The 20,770-nt window shown below is 34.5% G+C and overlaps 2 protein-coding genes and 1 pseudogene across 5 annotated transcripts in view; 1 reads left to right on the forward strand and 2 right to left on the reverse strand.

The window, feature by feature from the left end:
- The window catches only part of MINDY2 (MINDY lysine 48 deubiquitinase 2), a 57,117-nt gene extending 51,446 nt beyond the window's left edge, over positions 1–5,671 (forward strand). For both annotated transcript variants that reach the window (XM_016126939.2, XM_016126938.2), the window contains one exon: positions 1,604–5,671. In XM_016126939.2, the coding sequence (XP_015982425.2) occupies positions 1,604–1,732 (129 nt within the window). In that variant the 3' untranslated portion in view covers positions 1,733–5,671. The remainder of the gene's footprint in view (positions 1–1,603) is intronic.
- On the reverse strand, positions 970–1,299 carry LOC118614964 (annotated as a pseudogene).
- An 11,354-nt stretch (positions 5,672–17,025) lies between the features above and the next one.
- SLTM (SAFB like transcription modulator) overlaps positions 17,026–20,770 on the reverse strand; it is a 40,388-nt gene continuing 36,643 nt past the window's right edge. For all 3 annotated transcript variants that reach the window (XM_016126937.2, XM_016126936.2, XM_016126934.2), the window contains exons 20-21: positions 19,918–20,078; positions 17,026–18,084 (exon numbers count right to left, since the gene is read on the reverse strand). In XM_016126937.2, the coding sequence (XP_015982423.2) occupies positions 17,976–18,084; positions 19,918–20,078 (270 nt within the window). In that variant the 3' untranslated portion in view covers positions 17,026–17,975. The remainder of the gene's footprint in view (positions 18,085–19,917; positions 20,079–20,770) is intronic.

Below are 20,770 nucleotides of genomic sequence, written 5' to 3' on the forward strand. Positions count from 1 at the left end.
TCATTTCAGCAATAAAGAAATTTGTTCTGAGATAAAACTTTTTAAATTAGTTACTGACTCTTCAATTATGTCAGCATTTTAGTACCCATTGGGTTGTATAACGTCCAAATTTTATGATTATCTTAATATTTTTCTCATTTAGTAAAGTTATTTTTCATGAGGTTCTACTGGCAAGATTTTTCAAATTTATTTTTTAAGTTCTTAGTAACTGCAAAGAATATAAACCGATTTAAACATAGCCTTTTCTATCAATTAGAAGGCAGTATGAGGTACTATTAGAAAGAATGTATACTTCAGAGCCAGATAGGTGTGGATTGGCATTTCCTGCTGCAACACCTTGAACAAAGTTCTCTATCTATAAAATAAAAGATAATATTTAAGGTTTGTTGTTGAGAATAAATAAATCCAATGTGTGACATGTATGAGTATTCAACAAAGATTAGCACTTTCTCACTTTTTATTTTTCCCACTTTAATGTTTTAAGCACAGAAAATGTGACTATTAAGTGGGTTTCTATACACTAAATCTCATTTCATTAAATGAAAAAAAATGTTTCTTTTATGTTTAACTGTTTCATGCCATTACTGTTCCTTTGATTTGGGTATACAAGAAAGCAAGATGCCCTTTAAGGTCTGATGGAGCTTTAAATGAGGTGTCCATTAAAATAAGTAGAACATTTCTATTACAAGCTCAAATAGTGATTACCTCTAGCTTAAAAGTTAAAACCTACCATTTATGACTATCTTTTAACTAAAAAAGTTCTCTTATTTCACAGAATAAACTTGTTCTATACTCTTAGTTCTCAGGATTTTTTTTCTCTTTTTAGTAACTTTTTATTATAATATTTACTGAGGTCTTGGAGAACTATTATAGTTTACCAAATGATGTCACTTTCATTAACATTTTTTAATCTTTAACATAATTTTTTTTTTTTTCACTGAAAAGGCTTTATTACAGAGGAGATGGGGCTCAGTTCTTGGCTGCTGCCTTCCTCATGGCTGCAAGGACATTGCTCAATTCCTCTGTCTTCCTCTTGGTGCGGATGTGTGTCCTCACCCTTTTCTTAATGAACTTCAGGGCCGCTTGTCCTTAAGGACTTTGAGCAGCTCCATGATGCGCCACTCATAGGGAGCAGAGCTGCACACCTCTCGGATCATGTCCCACACAAACTTGGTGTGCTCAGTGAGGCGCCCACAGCAGTGGCTGTGACTCCGCTTACTTATGTTCTTGGTCACCTTGTGACCCTTGTTGGGTCCCACGGCCATGGCGTAGTGCAGAGCCATGGCTGCTGCTCCTCAATGGCTGCCACAGCAGCAGGAAACATAAATATTTCTTGAATTTGAGGCTTCAAGCAGTATAACCCTACACGGCATCATTTATTGTTTGAAATTCTATATACTTAGAATAGCAGATACCTTAATTATATCTCTCCAGAATGATAGAGGCAACTACTTGGATACCATGTAACTTAACAAGTTTGTACACCAATAGCTTCTTTTTCCATGAATGATACCTTTAGTTTTGTGCTTTTTCTTTCTAGATAACTATGATTAAGCACCTTAGAAAAATTGAGGTAATTTCTTCCTATTTATTTTTCTTAAAGCAAAGCCAGTCAGCACAAGCCTCTCCATCAAGTGGAAGACAATCTGGGAATAGTGAACGTAAACGAAAGGAACCTCGAGAAAAAGAGAAAGATAAAGAAAAGGAAAAAAATAGCTGTGTCATTTTGTAACAAGTGTTGGATTCTATTGGAACCATCTATGTCTTGAGAAACAATACCAACAGGAGGAAAGGAAGAAAAACCGATAAATACCGTCTGTGCCTGATTTCCCAATGGATTTTGTTCATGTTTTTCAGGGGAAAGGTTGTTACTTAGTTACAATCAAACTTTTTCAAGTCACACAGTACACCCTTCATGAGCTGGAGTTTCATGTTACAAGTTGGAAATGCTGTGTGTTGTCTGTCATTCATGAAAAATACTGCACTTATAGCCAAATAAGTAAATCACAGCAAATTTTGTGTCACAGTGACATTCATAACTCATATCAGTTAGTAAGCTATTTTATCTTCTGTTCTAACAATGAATGGAGGTGATCGATTTTGTCTGATTCCTTCCCAAAATCTAAATATTAGCACAATAGTTTCTAAAATTAATTTTTACAATATTAAATTATGATCTAATCCATGAGAAACCAGGGGTTTAACATAGGGATTTAAAAAGCAAAAAATAAAAATAAAAAAATAACAAGAATAAATAACTCTTAATTGTATATTGGACTAGTTCAGCCCTTTAACAGCTTTACCTTTCTTTAGGAATGTACATTTTAGATATTATCTTGAGAATTGATAGTGGAGCTTGGATTTAATTTAAATAGAAAAAAATAAAGATTTGTATTTCTTTTCCAATAGCAAAAAATTACATAACACTAATACTCATATTTTATCAAAATCAGATATTATTGACTTTGTAGTGTTGTGACATTTTGAGGAATTTAAAATATAGGTAACTTGGACCATAGTTACTATTTATTGACAGTGTGATAAATGAGAGTAAAAGTGGATAACTAGGCTTTGTAAATATGGGGATGTAGAAAAACAGATAGTTCAATGTCTACCTTTTTCTAGAGTTACCTTGAACCTTAAAATTTAAATCATGTTTATTTGCTAGAAAATTAAGTACACTTATTAAAACCAACAAAAGCACATTTCTGAAAGGAAGTTAAAGATAATCTCTGAGTCTAATTAAAAAAAGTATTAATGAAAAATCTGTTGGAAGAATTTATGTAAAAGCAATCAGATTTTTTTAACTTATGGGAACCAAATAAACCTATAACATCTTATAGTGTTTGTAGGATTCAGAAAGAATATTTATTGAACTTTATTATGAGGCAACACATATTTTCCTGTATTTCTAGATATAGTTTAGAAAACTATCCTTAATAGTCCTTTTTATATGCTTTATATTTAAAAGTTTGTTTTAGTCATTTTTGAAATGACTATTGCTGCTGCAAGTAGTTATATGATTTACATTCTAAGCCTCAGTAAATTTGTTGGTTTAAGAGCATTCTTAATCTAACTTGAGCATCCACTTGGAGAATGTTTTTTGTGGTCTGGATTGACAATAGACTACAAAAAAATGTGGTCTAGATTTCTTAAGCTATGTCCTTAACATTCTCCATGATCCAAGACCAGTTACAGGATTAGTCTATATGTAAAAAGTAAAGTCTTATTTATAGAAGGAATTACTCTAAGGGAAAAATCCAGGGTCAAGCTGTATCTTTTATGTCCTTCTATATTGCATGTCCGTTTATGTTATACCGTATGTTACTCCTTCTAATTTTCTATGCTAGCATGATAAATCATCAGAGAACTTGTTTGGGATATAAAACTTTGATACAAAATATTTGGTCTCTTAATAATAACCCAGAATATGCGTACATTGGTTAAGTTATCAAATGTACCACAGAATTCTCTGTTGACTCAAACAAGTTGACTTTAGTCCAAGTTTACTCAATACCATTCTGTTGGTTGAAGGAGGAAACTCAAATCTTAGGATTCGTTTTTCCCAGAACAGATAGTAGTGATAGTGCGTCGTATTTTAATAAGAAAACAAAACAAAATAAATCTGAGAAACTTTTCAAAGCATATTTGAGGCCTATTTTTCCATAATTATATACTTATCTATCTATTACCCTTACAAAATATATGTGTAGAAGTTATTCATCGGTTATTTGCTGCTGTTTTCTTAATCTGTTCCAAGGATAATACTGCCATTCTCCATTCCCTCTAGAAGAAAAAAAAACCTCAAAAGCAGCAGTGCTGCCATCAGATAAGTAGGTGTCAATGTGTACTTTAAGAAGTAACTAAAAAATATCTTGTTTGTTAATTCAGCCTTTTTCTATGTAATATTTCCAAGTCCAACTTTCTTACATTCCTGGAATTGTTTGATATACCAAGAATAATAATGATAAAATGTTTGCTTTGATTACTGTGGGGGGGGGGGAATTAAATGTTCAATTCTATTAAAACAAACAAATTTCTCAGAGATACTGATTTCCCATCCTTGAAGGTTATGAAGAACTTAGAGCCATTGTGTCTTTATTTTCTTATATTTTGTTCAAAGCAACAAATTATATATTCAGACATTTCATTGCTGGTTTTGGTACATTGGAATTTGATAGTGGTATATTAAAGTCTCTCTTTCATAGTATTTTGCAATACTTGAAAATTGTTACATGTACACTGCTAGCAGAAGTTAGAACTCAAGCATTTTTCTTGTTAATATTTATAGGCTAGATAAGGGGCACATTCACATCGACCAGTCACCATTAGAGTTAGCAAAAGAGGCACATGAATGAATGATGATCACTGCACTTTCTCCTGCTTTCAAAGCCTATTCCTTAAGATTAGTCACCAGCCTTTATCAACAATATGAAAATTTTCTTTGTGTCTAATCCCGTTGAACCAACAATGCTGTGATTTATAGTAGGTTATCAACACTTAAAAGTACTTAGTGTGTTTCTAAAGCAAGGATCTGTAACTTCTATTAGATTCTCAAAGGATCTGCGAATCTCTCCTCAAATTTAAGAATCACCTTTTTAAGAATACACGCACTAAGCAGTTTGAGGCAGCTTAAATTAATTGGCTGCTTCCTATAATATGCTTGTCCATTGTGCTTAGGTAAAATAACTTCTATGTTTCAAGGTGTCAGGTTAGTAGTTGAATGAGGCATAGATTTAAGTTTAGGATTAGGTTTTGGAACGTTTTGTTTTATAGTCTAGTATCTCTAGTATTTGACTACTTATCCCTCATGTTTCAAATTTTTCTTCATACTTCCTGATCTTAGTTTAATTAAGCAAATTAGAGCTTAGTTGACTGAACCCAATATTAACCATTTTGTATTTGCACAAAATTTTCTTTTCAATGAATCACCAACTTAGTTCAGTAAGTAAAAATCTTGAGAGGAAAGGATTAGAAGTCAAACATATTTAAGGAAAGAATTGTAGTCCCTATGTTAATGTAGGCATATGAAAAGTTAAGGCAAGAATTTCCAGAACTGTTCTCAATATCATTTATTTAAAATTTTTTTATAAAAAAGCAAAAGCAAATTGGTTACATTTTATCTAACTTTCCTGTTCAATATACCAGTTATTTTAGACATGATGGAAAACATGGGCTTTACCTATCGCACGATACTTGAGCATACAATTTAAACTGTAATTGTAAACTTAATGTTTGCTAAAGTAAGATGGAGTCATTAAAGATAGAATATAATTTATATTTTAAGGACCTGGAAATGTGGGATTTCAAATCATTTTGTGTCAAAACCTGGTTATGATCTTGCCATGGACAAATTTTCAGTGCCTCAATGTATTCTTAGGTGTGTGAATGATGCTTACTTTAAGCACTCCTGAATAAAGGGCATAGCATAAGCACAGAGTGTTACTGAAATAATCATAAATATTACGCATCTTTTGTTCTTGAATGTGCAGGATTTCCCCCAAATGACAGTATTTGTTAAGCCAGTTTTAAATGCTATCAAAATTTGTAGAATTGTCTGAGTATGTCATCATTTCTTCCCAAAATGCATTTTACAGTTGTTTTTGTGTTCTGTGGACTATAGGGTCAAAATCAAGAGTATTTTGGAAGAATAAAAAGCATTAAAAATTTATTTTTTTCAATATCTTTCATATACCTAAATATTTAGATTCTCTTTGATTTTCCTCCATGGAACAAAGTACAATGGTATCAGGTTACTAATACCAGATATGTAAACTTTATTGCATGGATGGAATTCATTTAGATCTCTCAAGTACTATCATTGTTAGGGCTATTTAAATTCTTTGTTTTTTAGTATAAAAGTTATTTGATAATATGCAGTTTAATTCCTTTTAAAGGGTGACTGAAAATGGTAAAGGAACTCAGAATCAGTTCTTAGGTTCTTTAGTAATTTAGTGTTTTTTGTGTGTGTGTGTGTATGTGTGAGTTTTTTTTGTTTTTGTTTTACTTAAGTCCAGTACTTATGAAGCTATGGGGAAAACATGAAGAATTGAGGTTACTCTTCTCGGGTGACACTATAAAACAAACTAAAATTTAAAATCGAAGGCTTCCTGAACAAAATAAATTGCAAAATAGAGATAATGGAGTCTGAGTCACAAATTACAGGACCCTGATAAATTTTAACTCTGAAAATCTATCTTAAATTTCAATTCGGGCATGTATCTTAATCCTGGTGTTTCTGCTGTTAAGAAATTAGAGTTTAATAAATTGTGGTACACATATATATATTTTTACACGATGGATTCAAGTTTCACTTCTCAACAACATGCAAAAACAGGGTAAAAGTCTTTGACTACTGCCTCAAGTCTAGCTTCATCCTATTCTGAGGATTTAGACTTGTCTGCCTTTAACAGATGGTTTTTAGGTCATGGGACTAGCAGATAAGGTGTTGAAATACCATGACAAATACAAAACCTAGCTTTAAACCACAATAGATTAAAGAACTAAAAGTATTATTTTTCTACACAAGTCTACTTCATGCGATACTAATTCTAATAATTTTTTCAAATCATCTAATTTTTCACCATTGGCTTTAAAAACTTAAATCCATTCTCACTGTAAGACCCTACTTTCAGAGGCAAGGATGCCTCCTATATTAGAGGTTGTACAAAGTAAAATTATTATGAAGATGATCCTGGCTTCTTTGGGTTTAGTAATTACACCTTCAAATAGGAAGTCAGGAAACTGAGATGCCCATTTGAATTTTCATATCAGCAAGCTCTTTAAATAGATGTTATAAGAAATAACTGATTGAGCAGTTCTAATTAATGAGATCTGTTCAAATACTAAGATTGACATTTCATTTTTGAAGGTGTTCTGTAGGGCTCTCAATTTTGTCAGTTTTTATTGTTTCTTACATCTTGTGTTAAATAACTGTTTTTCCTCAGAGTACATAGGATATGAGATATATCTAAGCTTTACAGATTTTTAAAGGTGAGGATTTGAAAAGCTTCCAACAGTTTTTGTTAAAAGGCTAACTTCCTCAATAAAACGACAATTGTTTTCACAGATCCACACATAAGTAGGACAATACAATAGAAGATTGATGTGATTGCTACACAAGGATCAGTAAAAGGGATAATCTTGACTTGTGAAACTTCAAAGGAACCCTGAAAGTCATTTCCTAAAGTTAGTGCATGTGAGTCTTGTTTATTTGAATTGTGCAAGTAATTGGATTGTGGCACATATTTTGTGGAATAGCAAGTGAAATGTTATAGACTGCAGAGAAAGTGATCTTAAAATCTAGCAAGAAGAAACAAGTTTTCTTCCTCTACTGTCAGACCATTTGGGTCAAAAAATTGCTATGACACATCAGAGATCTCTTTGCGCCAGGCTAAGATCAGCCAATTGAAATAGAGATTTCAAAGAATTTAAATAGATAGATTGTGTATGAGTGCCTATTTTTTCTCCTCCTTCCTTTTACTATTATAATGCCCTTTCTACTTCTGAAATAATTCATCTGTTTTGCTTCATGACCAGCTTTAATTCCAGTTTAAGAATAATAGCAACCCTAGAGATCGATAGGAAAGAGCACTGAAATACATTTTTGAATAAAGATTTTAAAGCAACTACCCATTTTAGGATTGAAATGAATTGCTAGGAAAAAAGTTATTGTCCTAAATGCTAATTATGTTAAAACTATTTAATTCTAAAAACTATATCTTAAATAAGTTTCAAATTTTTCACTTTTGGAACATTCTCCTTAAAAAGGCATATTGAACACATTAGTTTAAAATGTTTCTGACAGAATTATTCAGTATTATTCAACATTTAATTTCATGTTTGTTACTGTACACAAGGATGGTGTCATTCTTGGATTAAAATGTTGGATTTCTTGTTACTAAAAACTGTAACCAGTGATAATACCCTTAGTATTTTTTATTATAGATTATATTTTATTTCAATAAACTTTGATATTTAGACCAAACAGTCTTTCTGCTATGTGTATTCACCTCATTAAGCTACTTCTTATAAATTTAAAATGAGTGGGGAAATGGGGAATTGATATATTGATTCAAATTTACATAGGATTAACTCTTAAAATACTTAGCCAACTCTTGATAAATTCCCATCCCTCCCCACTCCACACACACACCCCAGGCAGTGACTAAAGAAACAATGAACTCTAGACCATATACTAGATTAACCTGATCCCAATGGTAGATTTGATGTGTCTGATATTTTTATCCTCTTGGAGGACTTAAGTTAGAAAGAGCTGAGAAAGGATCATTTTCTCTTTACATCAAGCCGACCTTAATGTAAAGTCTTGGTCAACAATCTAATGTCCAAACCGGCTAATATATGACATTTCTGTGTGAAAGTTTTAGACTCCCCATCCCTCTCAGCAGAATTAATCATTCCACAGTGTTCTGCTGACTGCCCCTCATTGCAGCACTTTAGACTGTGAGCCTTTTAAGGACACAGATCATGTGTCTTGATTTTCTTGAGTACTTTAAATGAACTATTTTCACTAGTACTTTAAATGAACACAAATATCTATTTACAGGAATTATTTTGAATACATACATATTATAGTTACTGCTTACCTGTGCTTTAAGTAAGGTAAGCGAGCTGGGTTATTGAATCAGTTTTCTCCTTTAGCTTAAAAGTTATGTACTTGTAACTAAAATCCTTAACCTTTTATCCCCCCCCCCCCCCCCCGCCCTCCTTCTCTGATTTTCCCTGGGTACCATCCTGCATCTTCCTAGAGCCAATAGGATGATACATGGGAAACTGCAGCCTCGACAAAACTAAGGTAGAAAACGTTCTCCCATTTCACAGCCTTCTTGCAGGGTCTTTTTTCTTACTTCACATTATCCTATGAAGCAGGCACCTATTTATTGTAGCTGAGATTTGAAGCCAAGTAGTCTGACTCCAAAGCCTGCCCTCACAAATATACCTGGAAGGGGACAGACAAGTCTAAGCTGGGTCTGTGTTCAAATTTTAAGTCACATTTGTTTTAAACCCTGCAGAAATCTTCAAAATTGGGCCTATTACCCCTTTTTGTACTTTTTAGTCCTAGATCAAGTTAATTCTGCACAGCCTGTTTTCCCATCTCTAAAATGTAATAATTTCTACCTCTCAAAATTGTTGTAAAGATTAAAGATAATACAAAAAGGTATCATATACATAATAGACAGTAAATTAGAACAGATTGTTATTAACAGACTAGGGACTTTTTTAATCAAGCCAAGAACTTTAAATGAGGATTTTTAAGTGTTGCACACTTAAGTGGATAAAGAGTATGGTGCATGAATTATGTCTCAATAAAGCACTTTTGAAAAATTTTACTAAATATTTTATATATATATATATATATATATATATCATACCCCATAACCAAGCATGAATTCTCCTTGGTATGGAAGGTTGATTTAACATTCATTATCAATGTAATTCACTGTATTAACAGAATGAAGGGGAAAACCCATATGATCACCTCAATACACACAGAAAAAAGCATTTGACAGAATTCCATACTGATTTGTAATAAAAACTATTAGCATGTTAGGAATAAAAGGGAACTTCCTCAACCTCATAAAGGGTATAAATGAAAAACAGTTGACATTGCACTTAATGATGGAAGACTAAAATGCTTTTCCCCTAAAATTGGGAACTATGCAAGAATGCCTGCCCTCACTACACCTACTTGACATTCTATTGGAGATGCAAGCCACTGCAGAAAGGCAAGAGGGGAAAGGGCATTTACACTGGTAAGGAGGATATACTGCTTTTTTTTCAGAAAGCATGATGGTGTACATGGAAAACCCTGAGGCATCTACAATAAAGTTAGTAGAATTAATAAGTGAATTTAACAAAGTCACATGATACAAGCAAGGATCAATATCCAAAAATTATGTTTCTTTGTACTAACAATGAATAATAAAAAACTTTTAAATACCATTTATAAGAGCACCATAAATATTAAATAGGGGCAAATTTAACAAAAATGGGTAACCTACACAATGAAAATAATACATACATTGCTGAGAAATAGTAAAGAAGGCCTAATAAACGAAGAGATATAATTATGGATCAGAAGATTCAATACTATTTGTTAATGTCAGTTCTCCCCAAATTTATCTATATTTTCAACACGATTTCATTCTAAATCCCAGCGGGCTTTTCTTGTAGAAATTAGTAAACTGATTTTAAAACTTATATATAAAAATAAAAAGATTAGCCAGAAAAAATTTGAAAAACATAAATAACAACATTGGAGGAGTTAATGTTACCTGATTTCAAGACAATACAGAGCTACTGTAATCTATACAGTGAGGTATTGGTGAAGGTATAGACATACAGATCAATGGAACAGAATAAAGTCCAGAAGCAGATTAACACATATAGGGTAAATTGATTTAAGACAAACAAAAAGGTGCTAAGGTAATTAAATGGGAGAAAAGACTTTTCAAGAAATTATACTGGAAAACATGGCTATCCATATAGAAGAAAATGTTCCTCAACTTTTAATTTGTGCCACACATAAATCAACTTGAATGAATTTTATCTAAATGTAAAAGCTAAAGCTATAACAGTTTTAGAATAAAACAGGAGGAAAACCTATGTGATGTTGGGGTAGGCAAAGATTTCTTAGGACAAAAATATTCATGAATCTTGAAAGAAAAAAAGCTGATAAACTGAACTTCATCAAAACTAAAAACTAGACTTTAAATGATACCATTAAGAAAATGAAAAGGCAAGCCACAAATTGGAAGGAAGTATTCCTAATATATACCTGATAAAGGGCTGATAACCATGATACATAAAGAGGTTCTACAACTCAAAAAGAAAACAACAACGAAAAAAACACAATTGAAAATAAGGTAAAGATTTGAACAGATAATTCACAAACAAAGATATATCAGTGGTCAAGAAGCACGTAAAAACATGCTCAACATCATTAGTTAGGGGAATGTAAGCTAAAACCACAATAAGATAGTTCTATATGCCCACTAAAATGGCTAAAATTAAAAAGATTGACAATACCAACTCTTGGTGAGTCGGTGGAGCAATTTGGACCCTTTACATTGCTGATGCATAACAGTACAACCACTTCAGTAAACTCTGGCAGTTTCCTGTAATGCGAAACGTATGTTTACTATATATATTATACATAATAATATATATATCCCAGAAATTCCACTCCTAGATATTGAGTCAAGAGAAATGAAAACATATGTATACACAGACTTATATACAAATAGCTTTATTCACATTTAAAAACTGTCAACAACTCAAATTCCCCTCAGTAATAGGTGAATGCATAAAAAAACTGTGGCACACTCATACAGTGGAATACTACCAGCAACAAAAATAAGGAACTGATACAATACAAGGCAACATGGCAGAACTGCAAAAACATTACACCAAATGAAAGGAGCCAGGTACAAATGACATTGCTATATGATTCTCTTTATATGAAACTCTAGGAGACAAAATCTGTAGTGATAAAAGATAAGTGGTTGCCTAGGACAGGAGATATGGATTGTGATGACCAAGAAAGCGCACAAGGAAAACTTATAATGATGGGAATATTCTGCCTCTTAATCAGTTGTGGTCACTTGGGTACATACATGTGCCAAAACAAAGTAAATTATACACTTAAAATATGTGCATGATATCATTTGTAAATTTTACTTTAAAAAAAATTTATTTCTACATACTAGCAACAAACAGTTGAAAACTGAATTTTTAAAAATTCCATTTATAATAGCATCAAACAAGATAACTACTTAGATATAAATTTAGCAAAATATGTAAGACACATACACTAAAAACTGGAACTTCAGGTGTTTCATTTCTGTCATTCTACGTGCCCACTTGGAGATTTTATGTTTAAGTTTTAAACTAGTTCAGAGAACTAGAAAGTGTAATTAGTTTTGCTTGGTAAGTGCAAATTTGTTGATACCAAAGTATTTCACCAAATTGTAATATCTTTTAAAAACTTTATTTTAAAACTAAAGAAAAAAAACAAAGGAAATGCTTAATACAGAAGTTAAATTTGTCCTATGGAGGATATATTACTGTGGTATCAAATATATTATATATTCTACTAGTCATATCCTCCTGGATGAAATGGCTTGATGTTCATATAAGTATATACCTGTGTTTGAGTCTTGGTTCCATCACGTGCTATCTTTATGATTTGAGGCAAATTGTTCCTTAGTAGTCACACATGTAAACTGCGAATATTAATAGTACCTACATGTTAATCATAAGTTTGTTGTGGAAGCTGAATTAATGCATGTAAACTGTACAATGCCTAGCATATGGTAGGTGGTCAATTAACAGTAACTTCTGTGATGACGATTATATTTAACAAGCCTGACACATAGTAAGCTTGAAATATTAGTTACCTTACTATGTGACAAAATTTTTTTCCCTTTATTTTCCTGTAATTGATTAGAATGATCAATTTCCTATACATTGAATTTTTATTGCTAGACAGTAGGAATCTTAAGGTCATACAACTATAGATAAAGAAATTGAAGTCCATAAAGGTTAAATTCAGATAGTAGGATCAGCCCGACTCCAGACCTTCTAATTCTTTATCTCATTTCTTAATCTTGTGTCTGCCAATAACCCTTCTAAACCCTTATCAAAGGTGATGCTCTAGTTAATAAAATGAAAAAAAAAAATGTACTACTTATCTAAATAATATACTATTACTATATCACAGCTCAACCAGGGCAATTCTGAAAGCTCTGGACACAAGTGCCTAAAGCTGATGTAGAAGTTCCCTTTCCCCCACCTCAAATGGTTCAACTATATCAAGTTATTAATAATCATTTACCAATAAAATTACATTAATCAGAGCATTTCATCCCACTGGCATAAGATGAGGTTTCTAAAACTAAATGCCATGCATTGAAGCAGTGATGAGGAAAATTCTACTACCCACAAAATTCCCAGCTACTCTTCAAAGGACATTTGGTCCTTCCTACTCTGAGCTAGATCTCTGTAGTGATTCTCAAACTTGGTTTTACACATGGAATCCTCTGGGGAAACTTTGTGGGAAAATATACCTAGGCCCCATTCATGAAAGCTTAGGGTTAGGGCCCAGACTTGAGAACTGCAGCCTTATCTCACCCAGTCAGACCTCAGATTTTGTCCAGTACAACAGCTGTTTACCAGTTCTTTATTTTACCAGCAACCTTTAAAATAAAGTTTTTCTCCTTTGTCTTAAAATCAGAGGGCTTAACTTGCCAAGAGAAATAACAAGTGGAATTTTTCCACTATTCCACACATATTTTCCCATTTAAATCCTTACAACAGCCCTGCCAGGTAAGAGAAGTCGATCTTAGTATCCTAGACCTATGGATAAATTGCCCATAATTGCATATTTCTAGTAAATGGCACAATTAGCCTTTGAACTCCCAATTCCTGCATATTCCTAAGCCTATGATCTTTAGACTGGACCACCCTGCAAGTTGTCCCAGAAGTGTGGGCCTTCCCTGTAATATAATCTGGCCCAAGTTTGAATTATTGGAGTAGTTTAGTGGTAGTGAAGAGATGTACACAAGGTGGCATGGATCCAATCAGGCTGCCTTTCTCTGAGACCAGAGAGCTAGAAACAAGAGGGACCAGGAAATCATTAAATAAACTAATAGGAATAAAATAGTTTTAGGAAAGTTAGAATATTTTAGAGGGCTGTTCCTTACACTTTCTGAATTTTTAATCTTATCATATACTCGAGGGATGCACCGTTATCTTGTCACAGTATGTTTCCCGTTCATATCACAAATGCTTCACAGAGTGTAAGGAGTAAATTAATGAATTAATATGTTGATGGCCACTAGAAACTTATTGAGAAAGAAAACTGTCTCCATCCAAATGGCTAGTTATTGCTTGAGCTTAGTCTCCAATAAAGTGATGAAAATTTAACTACTGAGATTTCATACTCGTTTCCTAACCCTGCTGACAAATCCGAGAAGCAAAATATGATTGAGCATGGCGCTGGGGCAAAGGTGATTTCCTAAGCAGGCATCTCCCCTCAAGGAGTGAGAGCCTCAGGATTAGGACTATCTCATGTTCTGGGCAGTCTGTCCCTAAATAGTCCTATTTTTTACTGGTGGCTGCCACAAGGAGTGACATTGCAAGTCCTCACCTTAATTTTAAGCAGATACTGTTACCCATAAGTAATCAATCTTAGAAGTGTTTGTTACTTCAATGCAATTTCAAGATAAAGTCCAGACTCCCCTTTCGGACACGTCCCCCAAGACAAATTACTACCAGATTGCTACCCCTAAGCCCCTAGTATAAAAATTCTTAATCCTCTACATGGTTATTTGTTCAACAAATATTTGAGTGGCTACTAAGTGCCAGGTGCTGGGGGTATGGCAATGGGAAAAAAAAAAGACAAAAACTTGTCCTCCTGGAGCTTACATCTGAGTAGGAAGAGATAAAGAGCAGGTCCAATAGGAAGGCGGAGTGGGATTACCGAGGGTGGGCTAAGAGGGTGGCAGTTTTAAGTATCAGGGAAGGCGTCACTGAGAAAACCACACTTTAGCCAAGATCTGAAGATAGGCAGATATATGGGGGAAAGAACATTCCACATCAAGGAATCAAGTACAAAGGTTAGAGATGAGATGCTGTATTCAAGAAACAGGAGGAAATCAATATGACAGAAACAAAGTGAGTACAGAGAGTAGGAGGCAAGGAGGAAAGAAAAGTAGGGCACTCGAGAGGCTTTGCATTTATTCCGAGATGGGAAGACATTAAGAGGCTTTAAAGCGGAGGAGAGAAAAATAATGAGGTGTGGTGGTATAGATATAATAAAGTGATTGGTACAGAATATTTAAGTGAAAATTAACTATATGAAACCTGATCCTTAAGGCTGAGTATAGCAGAAAGAGAAAAAGAGCTTATCTTATAGAAAGCACTTAAGGATTTTAGAAAATAGTGTTTCAGATAAAAATAAGCAGTATTTATTGACTGATACATTTTAAGAGATGTAGAAAAGAATGTTATGTATGGCTGCCCTATTGACTTGAGGACAGAACCTATTTATGTGGATTAGCCGATTTGGAGGTAGGTGGGTGGGTAATTGAACATGTTAAAGTAGAAGTGCTTGAGAGGAATGCTAATCAAGCATTTGTTGGAGGTACTGGATAAGATTCACCTTCTGTTAAGAGTTGGATTAGATGAGGTTCTTCATAAAGAATGCAAGTGTTTTGACGTTTTTTTCCCTAAGAACCAGTAAGTATTTGTTGGGATTGGCTTAAGTATGCAGCTACTGAGTTAAGTGACAATCTAGCAAGGGATATAAATTCAAGCAGAAGGGTTTTTGAATTTTCTTTTAACTTCATGTATTTAGGAGCTTAGAATTTTTTTCTTGTAATTCTGAAGCTTTTTTCTTTTACAATTATTTTTGGCATGTATAATTTCTGACCTCAGTGTCTTGCCCAAGCTTTCTTGAACCACTGTATCTGTTGCTCCTAAATCACTGAAACTTTCTACATTATGGTGAAACTTTTAGACTGTTCATCCAGTATATGGAGAATACCAAAATTTCCTCTCTCTTGGTTTTGAAAGATCCATCTTCCTTTATAAAATCTCTAAATTTGTTTGGCACTATTGAATCTTAGCCAGCCAGATCTCTACTAACTGGTTCCCCAAACCTTGAGAGTATATTCCCAACTGCAGTGCCAACATTTCAGAAGGTAGTTTTGTCAGAAAATTGGATCTTTGATTTGCTCCAATTTTTCTACACTTACACTAATGGGTACAACAATACACAGACAATGTAGTTAATTATATTTTCCTCAGGTTGCCATGGGAAAGCTTTTTCAAGAGCAGGTCACTTCTCAGATGCCCATCTGAAAAATGGGTGGGACAGTAATTGTTACCTATGGCTAGCAGGATTCTTCTGAGTATTAGGTAAGCAAATGCACTTAAAATGCTTAGCACATTGCCTAGTACACAAAGTGCTTAGCAAATGTTAACAAATGTGAAATCCCTTGTGAGAGTCTCACTCTACAAATGAGGACTAGAAGTGACATAATGACCCAAGGTCGCAGAGATGCAGAGCTGAAATTCGTTCAACCCCATGCTGAGGTTTCTATTGTGCCATTCTACAAAGTGTAGGAATGAGGAAATAAAATAGACCCCTACACACACACACACACACACGCACGCACGCACACACCTGCTCCCAACAGTTGTAGAGCTGGGAAGGGCAGAAAAGGTTATGAAATCCAGAGCAATACAGCAAGTGCCAATTCCCCAAAGGGCCAAAGACCAGGGTACATGCCTGTCCACAGCAGTCATAAGTTTGAGCCATTTCCTGGGCACAACCATATCTACCCAATAACATTTACAAGTTCTATACAGACTCCTCAAATCAAAAGTTGACCTCAGAGCAATCCTTTGCTCCCATCTTTCAATCTGTAAGAATGTACAGACTGCTTAATTTACCAAGAATCTAGACCAGGGGTCCCAACCCCCGGGCTGTGGACTGGTACTGGGCTGTGGCCAGTTAGGAGCTATGCCACAAAGCAAGAAGTGAGTGGCAGGCAAGCAAAGCTTCATCTGTATTTGCAGCTGCTAGCATCACCACCTCAAGTCATCAGGCATTAGACTCTCATAGGAGCACTGGTCCCTGGTGCCGAAAAGGTTGGGGACCGCTGATGTAGACCATTTAGATTATTCATCACTGATTTATATGAAGGAATACTGGAGGCTTTAAGAAGCGGTATTCATAATTTACCTTGAATGGCTTTCCTAGAAAAGATGCCTTAAAAAAAAAAAAAGCCATTAAGATCAGTGGTTAAATCGCCAACACTTCAACAGAATGTATGCCAAGCGACTAAGGCGAACAGTCGAAGGTAGACTTATTTGCTAGGAACAAAGACCAAAAAACTACTATTTTAGAGCTGTAAACCTAGTCAATTACTTAACGTTTAACTCCAGAAGGGGCTGGACGACTAACACCTAAAGAGCTGGAAACAAAGACACATACACTTCCAGGTGTGGATTTTTATTTTCACAGTGACAACAATGCCTTCCCACATACAAGTATTTACAAAACCCAACTGATTCACCAATCTAGAACCTGCGTTTTTTCCATTTCTCAACATAGTTGGGAACATGGAAACATTAATACCCACATAATCCCCAGAGATGGAATTTATCCATCAAATAGTACAGATTACCTAAAAGTGCACTTACCTGCACAACTCAGTCTAAGAACCTCAGTGATACAAACCTCACAGCCAAGGTTTCATTAATCTATTTGGCTTCATACCATGCAAACCTGAACAAGTGCGCTGCTACACTAAACTGAAAATCGGTTCTCATTTTACAATTAAAAAGGTTCTCGACGCTTTAGCAACTATACAGAATATGAAGGTTTATTTCAAAAAAGAGTACAATTTTTAAAACCAGGATACACAGATGCACTTAATGTAACAGTACCTTCTGCAAAAATAGGTTACATAATACTCAGAAATGCAAAGAACAATCTTATTCTCTAAAAATTAGACAGCAGACTTTTTAAGCTTAGACAGCCTTCAAAATGGAGGCTGAAAATGCTTGGTGACAAGAAGTAACTCTAGTTCCTGATACCACAGAGCTAGTGCCGCAAATTAAACTACCACACAGCTGCAAACTACTCTTTATATTCACACAGCGTTAAACAAAATGGTTTTAATTCCAATCTTTTCAAATGTCTTGGTGCTGCAAGAAAAAAAAAAGTTGAATGATACACAAAACTATTAAAAGTTACAACAGAACTATTTAAACATCTTCTCCAAAATTGAGAAAAGCAATCATGTTAAATTTTAAAAAAGGAGAAAAAAAGAAAAGTCCGACAGAACTCTCAGGCAAGTCAGAGGTCCTCTTCATAAGTAGTCAAGTAAAGTTTACAGGAGATTTCAATAAATTATCTTGAAACCATGGCAGAGAGTTAATTTTCAGAATCGTCTTGGAGGTCCGCCCTTAAATGGCTTAAATCCAGAGCCACTTCCTCTTGGCATGGAATTGCCACTGATTTGTACAATTCTATTAATTGGGGATGCATTACTGAAAAAGGTTTAAAAGAAAAGTCAGCAAACAAAAGAACAAATAATTACAGTTTATATCTACAAAGTACTTATAATTTATCAGGCACTATTCTTTGCACTGTACCCATATTAAATAATTTATGGTTTTGAACAGTCCTGTGAGGTACATACCATTACTAACACCACTTTAGGGATGAAGAAATCGAGATCTGGAGGTTAAGTAATTTGTCCAAGATCACAGAGCCAATAAACAGTAGAGGAAAGATATGAACTTGGGTAAGTAAATCTGCCTTTTAGAAAGCCCTTTATTGGTATGCATATGAATGGACTACAGCAGTGGTTACTGAAGTGTGATCTCCAGATCAGCATCAACTAGGAACTTGAACCTTTGAGCTAGAGAACATTATTCAAGAAATGTTTCTAGAATTTTTTTATATATATATTACAGAGTAGGTACTGAATGATAAAGACCCACCAAAAAACCTTGCAACAAATTTGGGAGATAAAAACCCATAGTGAAATGCTTTTAAATAGAATAAAAGCAGATTAAGAAAAGGTCTAACAGGCTAAGGAATCTGGATTAGATCCTGTAACTGAGAGAAGCTGCTTGTGGTTTTGGAGCAGGTAAACGGTATAGCAAAAATTAAATTAAGAAATAGCATGACTGCTGGAGCAAGAAAAGACTAATTTAGGAAGACTAGATAGAAGCTGAAATGAGGAATAAAGCATAGCTATTACAAATATTTTTTTTAAAAACTGAACCACACTTACAAATTTTTATAGTAAGATGAGGTCTGTGGTTTTCCCACTAGAGGCGAATGAGATGCATAGTGGCACTGGTAAATTAAAAGAAGCTACAGGCAACAACTGGGACATGAGGTTTGAAACAGGAGAGAAATGAGTTTGCCTATGACCTTGTATTTATGGCATCTACATGGAAATCATCATACAGAGCTAAAAATAAAGAGTAGTGTCCAAAGTTCAACCATCTGAAGGAGCCAGCAAAAGAAATTTTAAAAGGTAGAAAGAAATTTATGGTGCATTAGAAAAAAAGGAGTGTCTCAAAAAATGGAAAAGCAATAGTAGGAAATAGTGCTTAACTACTGAGAAGCCCAAGAAATTAAGAAACTAAAGGAATCTATTTTATCAAGAAACGAAGGCACTGATGACCTTTAAAACCAAAGACAGAATGAGTGCTGAGGCTGTGCAGGTACAAGTATAAACACTCCCTCAAACTTGATGGCAGAAGTGACCAATAGTAGTTACTTGGGTTACTAAGCCAAGCCAATATTTCTTCTAAGACAGGGGAATGAGAAAGAAAGCAGCACATGGAAGAGGGAGACAGGCCAAAGACTTGCCAGCTGAAGGGCCACAATGAATATTGGTGTGAAGAGAAAATAAAGCTCGCCTCTTAGCGTATGAACAGGCTTTGAGCTGAATGTCCAAAACCTATCTAGTTTCTAGTTATCTGAAAAGAGAGGAAGCTGGACATACTTTCAGTTTTCTTCTTCCTTTCTAGGAATTTTAGGAATCGTACGTAGTAAATAAGAAGATGGTTCTAACTTGAAGTTAATGTTCATCATCTACTGGATTCTGACAGACTTACATATACATACTTATGTATAGATCAATATGCCAGAATGACAAATCATTTGACAATGAAAACAAACAAATTAAAAATTAATCAGATGCCCTGCACAAAATCTGGAGACTTTGAGGTAATGTGGGGAAATGTTTGGTCAGACCTAGGACTGGTGTAATCCAATCTCTCAGAAGCTATAATAACCTTTAAGGAAAGGATAAAGGTGTGCCTACGTGCTGGCGGAAAAGTCTGAACTGATTAATGACATACCTTGCATGTTGGTTTATCATGCCTGCCCCTGTCCGGCCGTCACCCATTCGCCTTGCATCATGATAGCCAGGTCCTTGAGAAGGCGGACCATGCCACTCTTTCCTTGGTCCACTTGTGTCCCGTCCATGGCGTTCGACCACATGTCGTTCTTCAGGATAGTGCTAAAGAGCAGCATATTAAAAGGAAAGTCATGACACCCTCAGTCTCACACCAATTTATTTATGCTGCTGTGCCTTTAATGTCAGAAGCAAATCAGTAAGGTGTTCAGCACCGTAATTTCTATTTCTATACCGTCTAGCCCCCATGCACTTTTTAATCCTTGAATATTTCTGGATCTATATATAATGCTTGAATATATGTATACATGTAAGAAGATATAGTGAGAGGTCAAAACCTGAAGACAAATCAGAATGAGGTGTATGATCTACATGCACACAGCACACAGAAATAGGATTTGGCATCTTGATTTTACAGACTACTAGTTACTGCTATGGCTCTTAAAAAGTCTTACAGCCATGATTATGAAAAATGGTACTGAGTTCAAAGGAAAAAAAGCCATAGAACCAAGGAGCTAAGAAGAGTCAAGTTATGATACTCAGTCTACAGAAACTAAAGTTAAAGGTACCTAGAGAGATAATACTGGCAGAAGTTATAGACTTACATTATGAAAAACAGAATTTGTGAGGGAGAAAGAGGATCTCTTCCTCAGGACACCTTTCCTAAAAGTATATCTGAATGCAGGCGGCTAGTCTATGAGACTGCCCTTAAGCTTTACTTTAAATAAGGCAGAATATCTGGATTGTAAGGCCAGTCTTTAAGTTCTGTTCAGGTAACACAGCTCAATGAACTGATC

This window comes from Rousettus aegyptiacus, unplaced genomic scaffold, assembly GCF_014176215.1.
Source record: "Rousettus aegyptiacus isolate mRouAeg1 unplaced genomic scaffold, mRouAeg1.p scaffold_m13_p_3, whole genome shotgun sequence".
Lineage (NCBI taxonomy): Eukaryota > Metazoa > Chordata > Mammalia > Chiroptera > Pteropodidae > Rousettus > Rousettus aegyptiacus.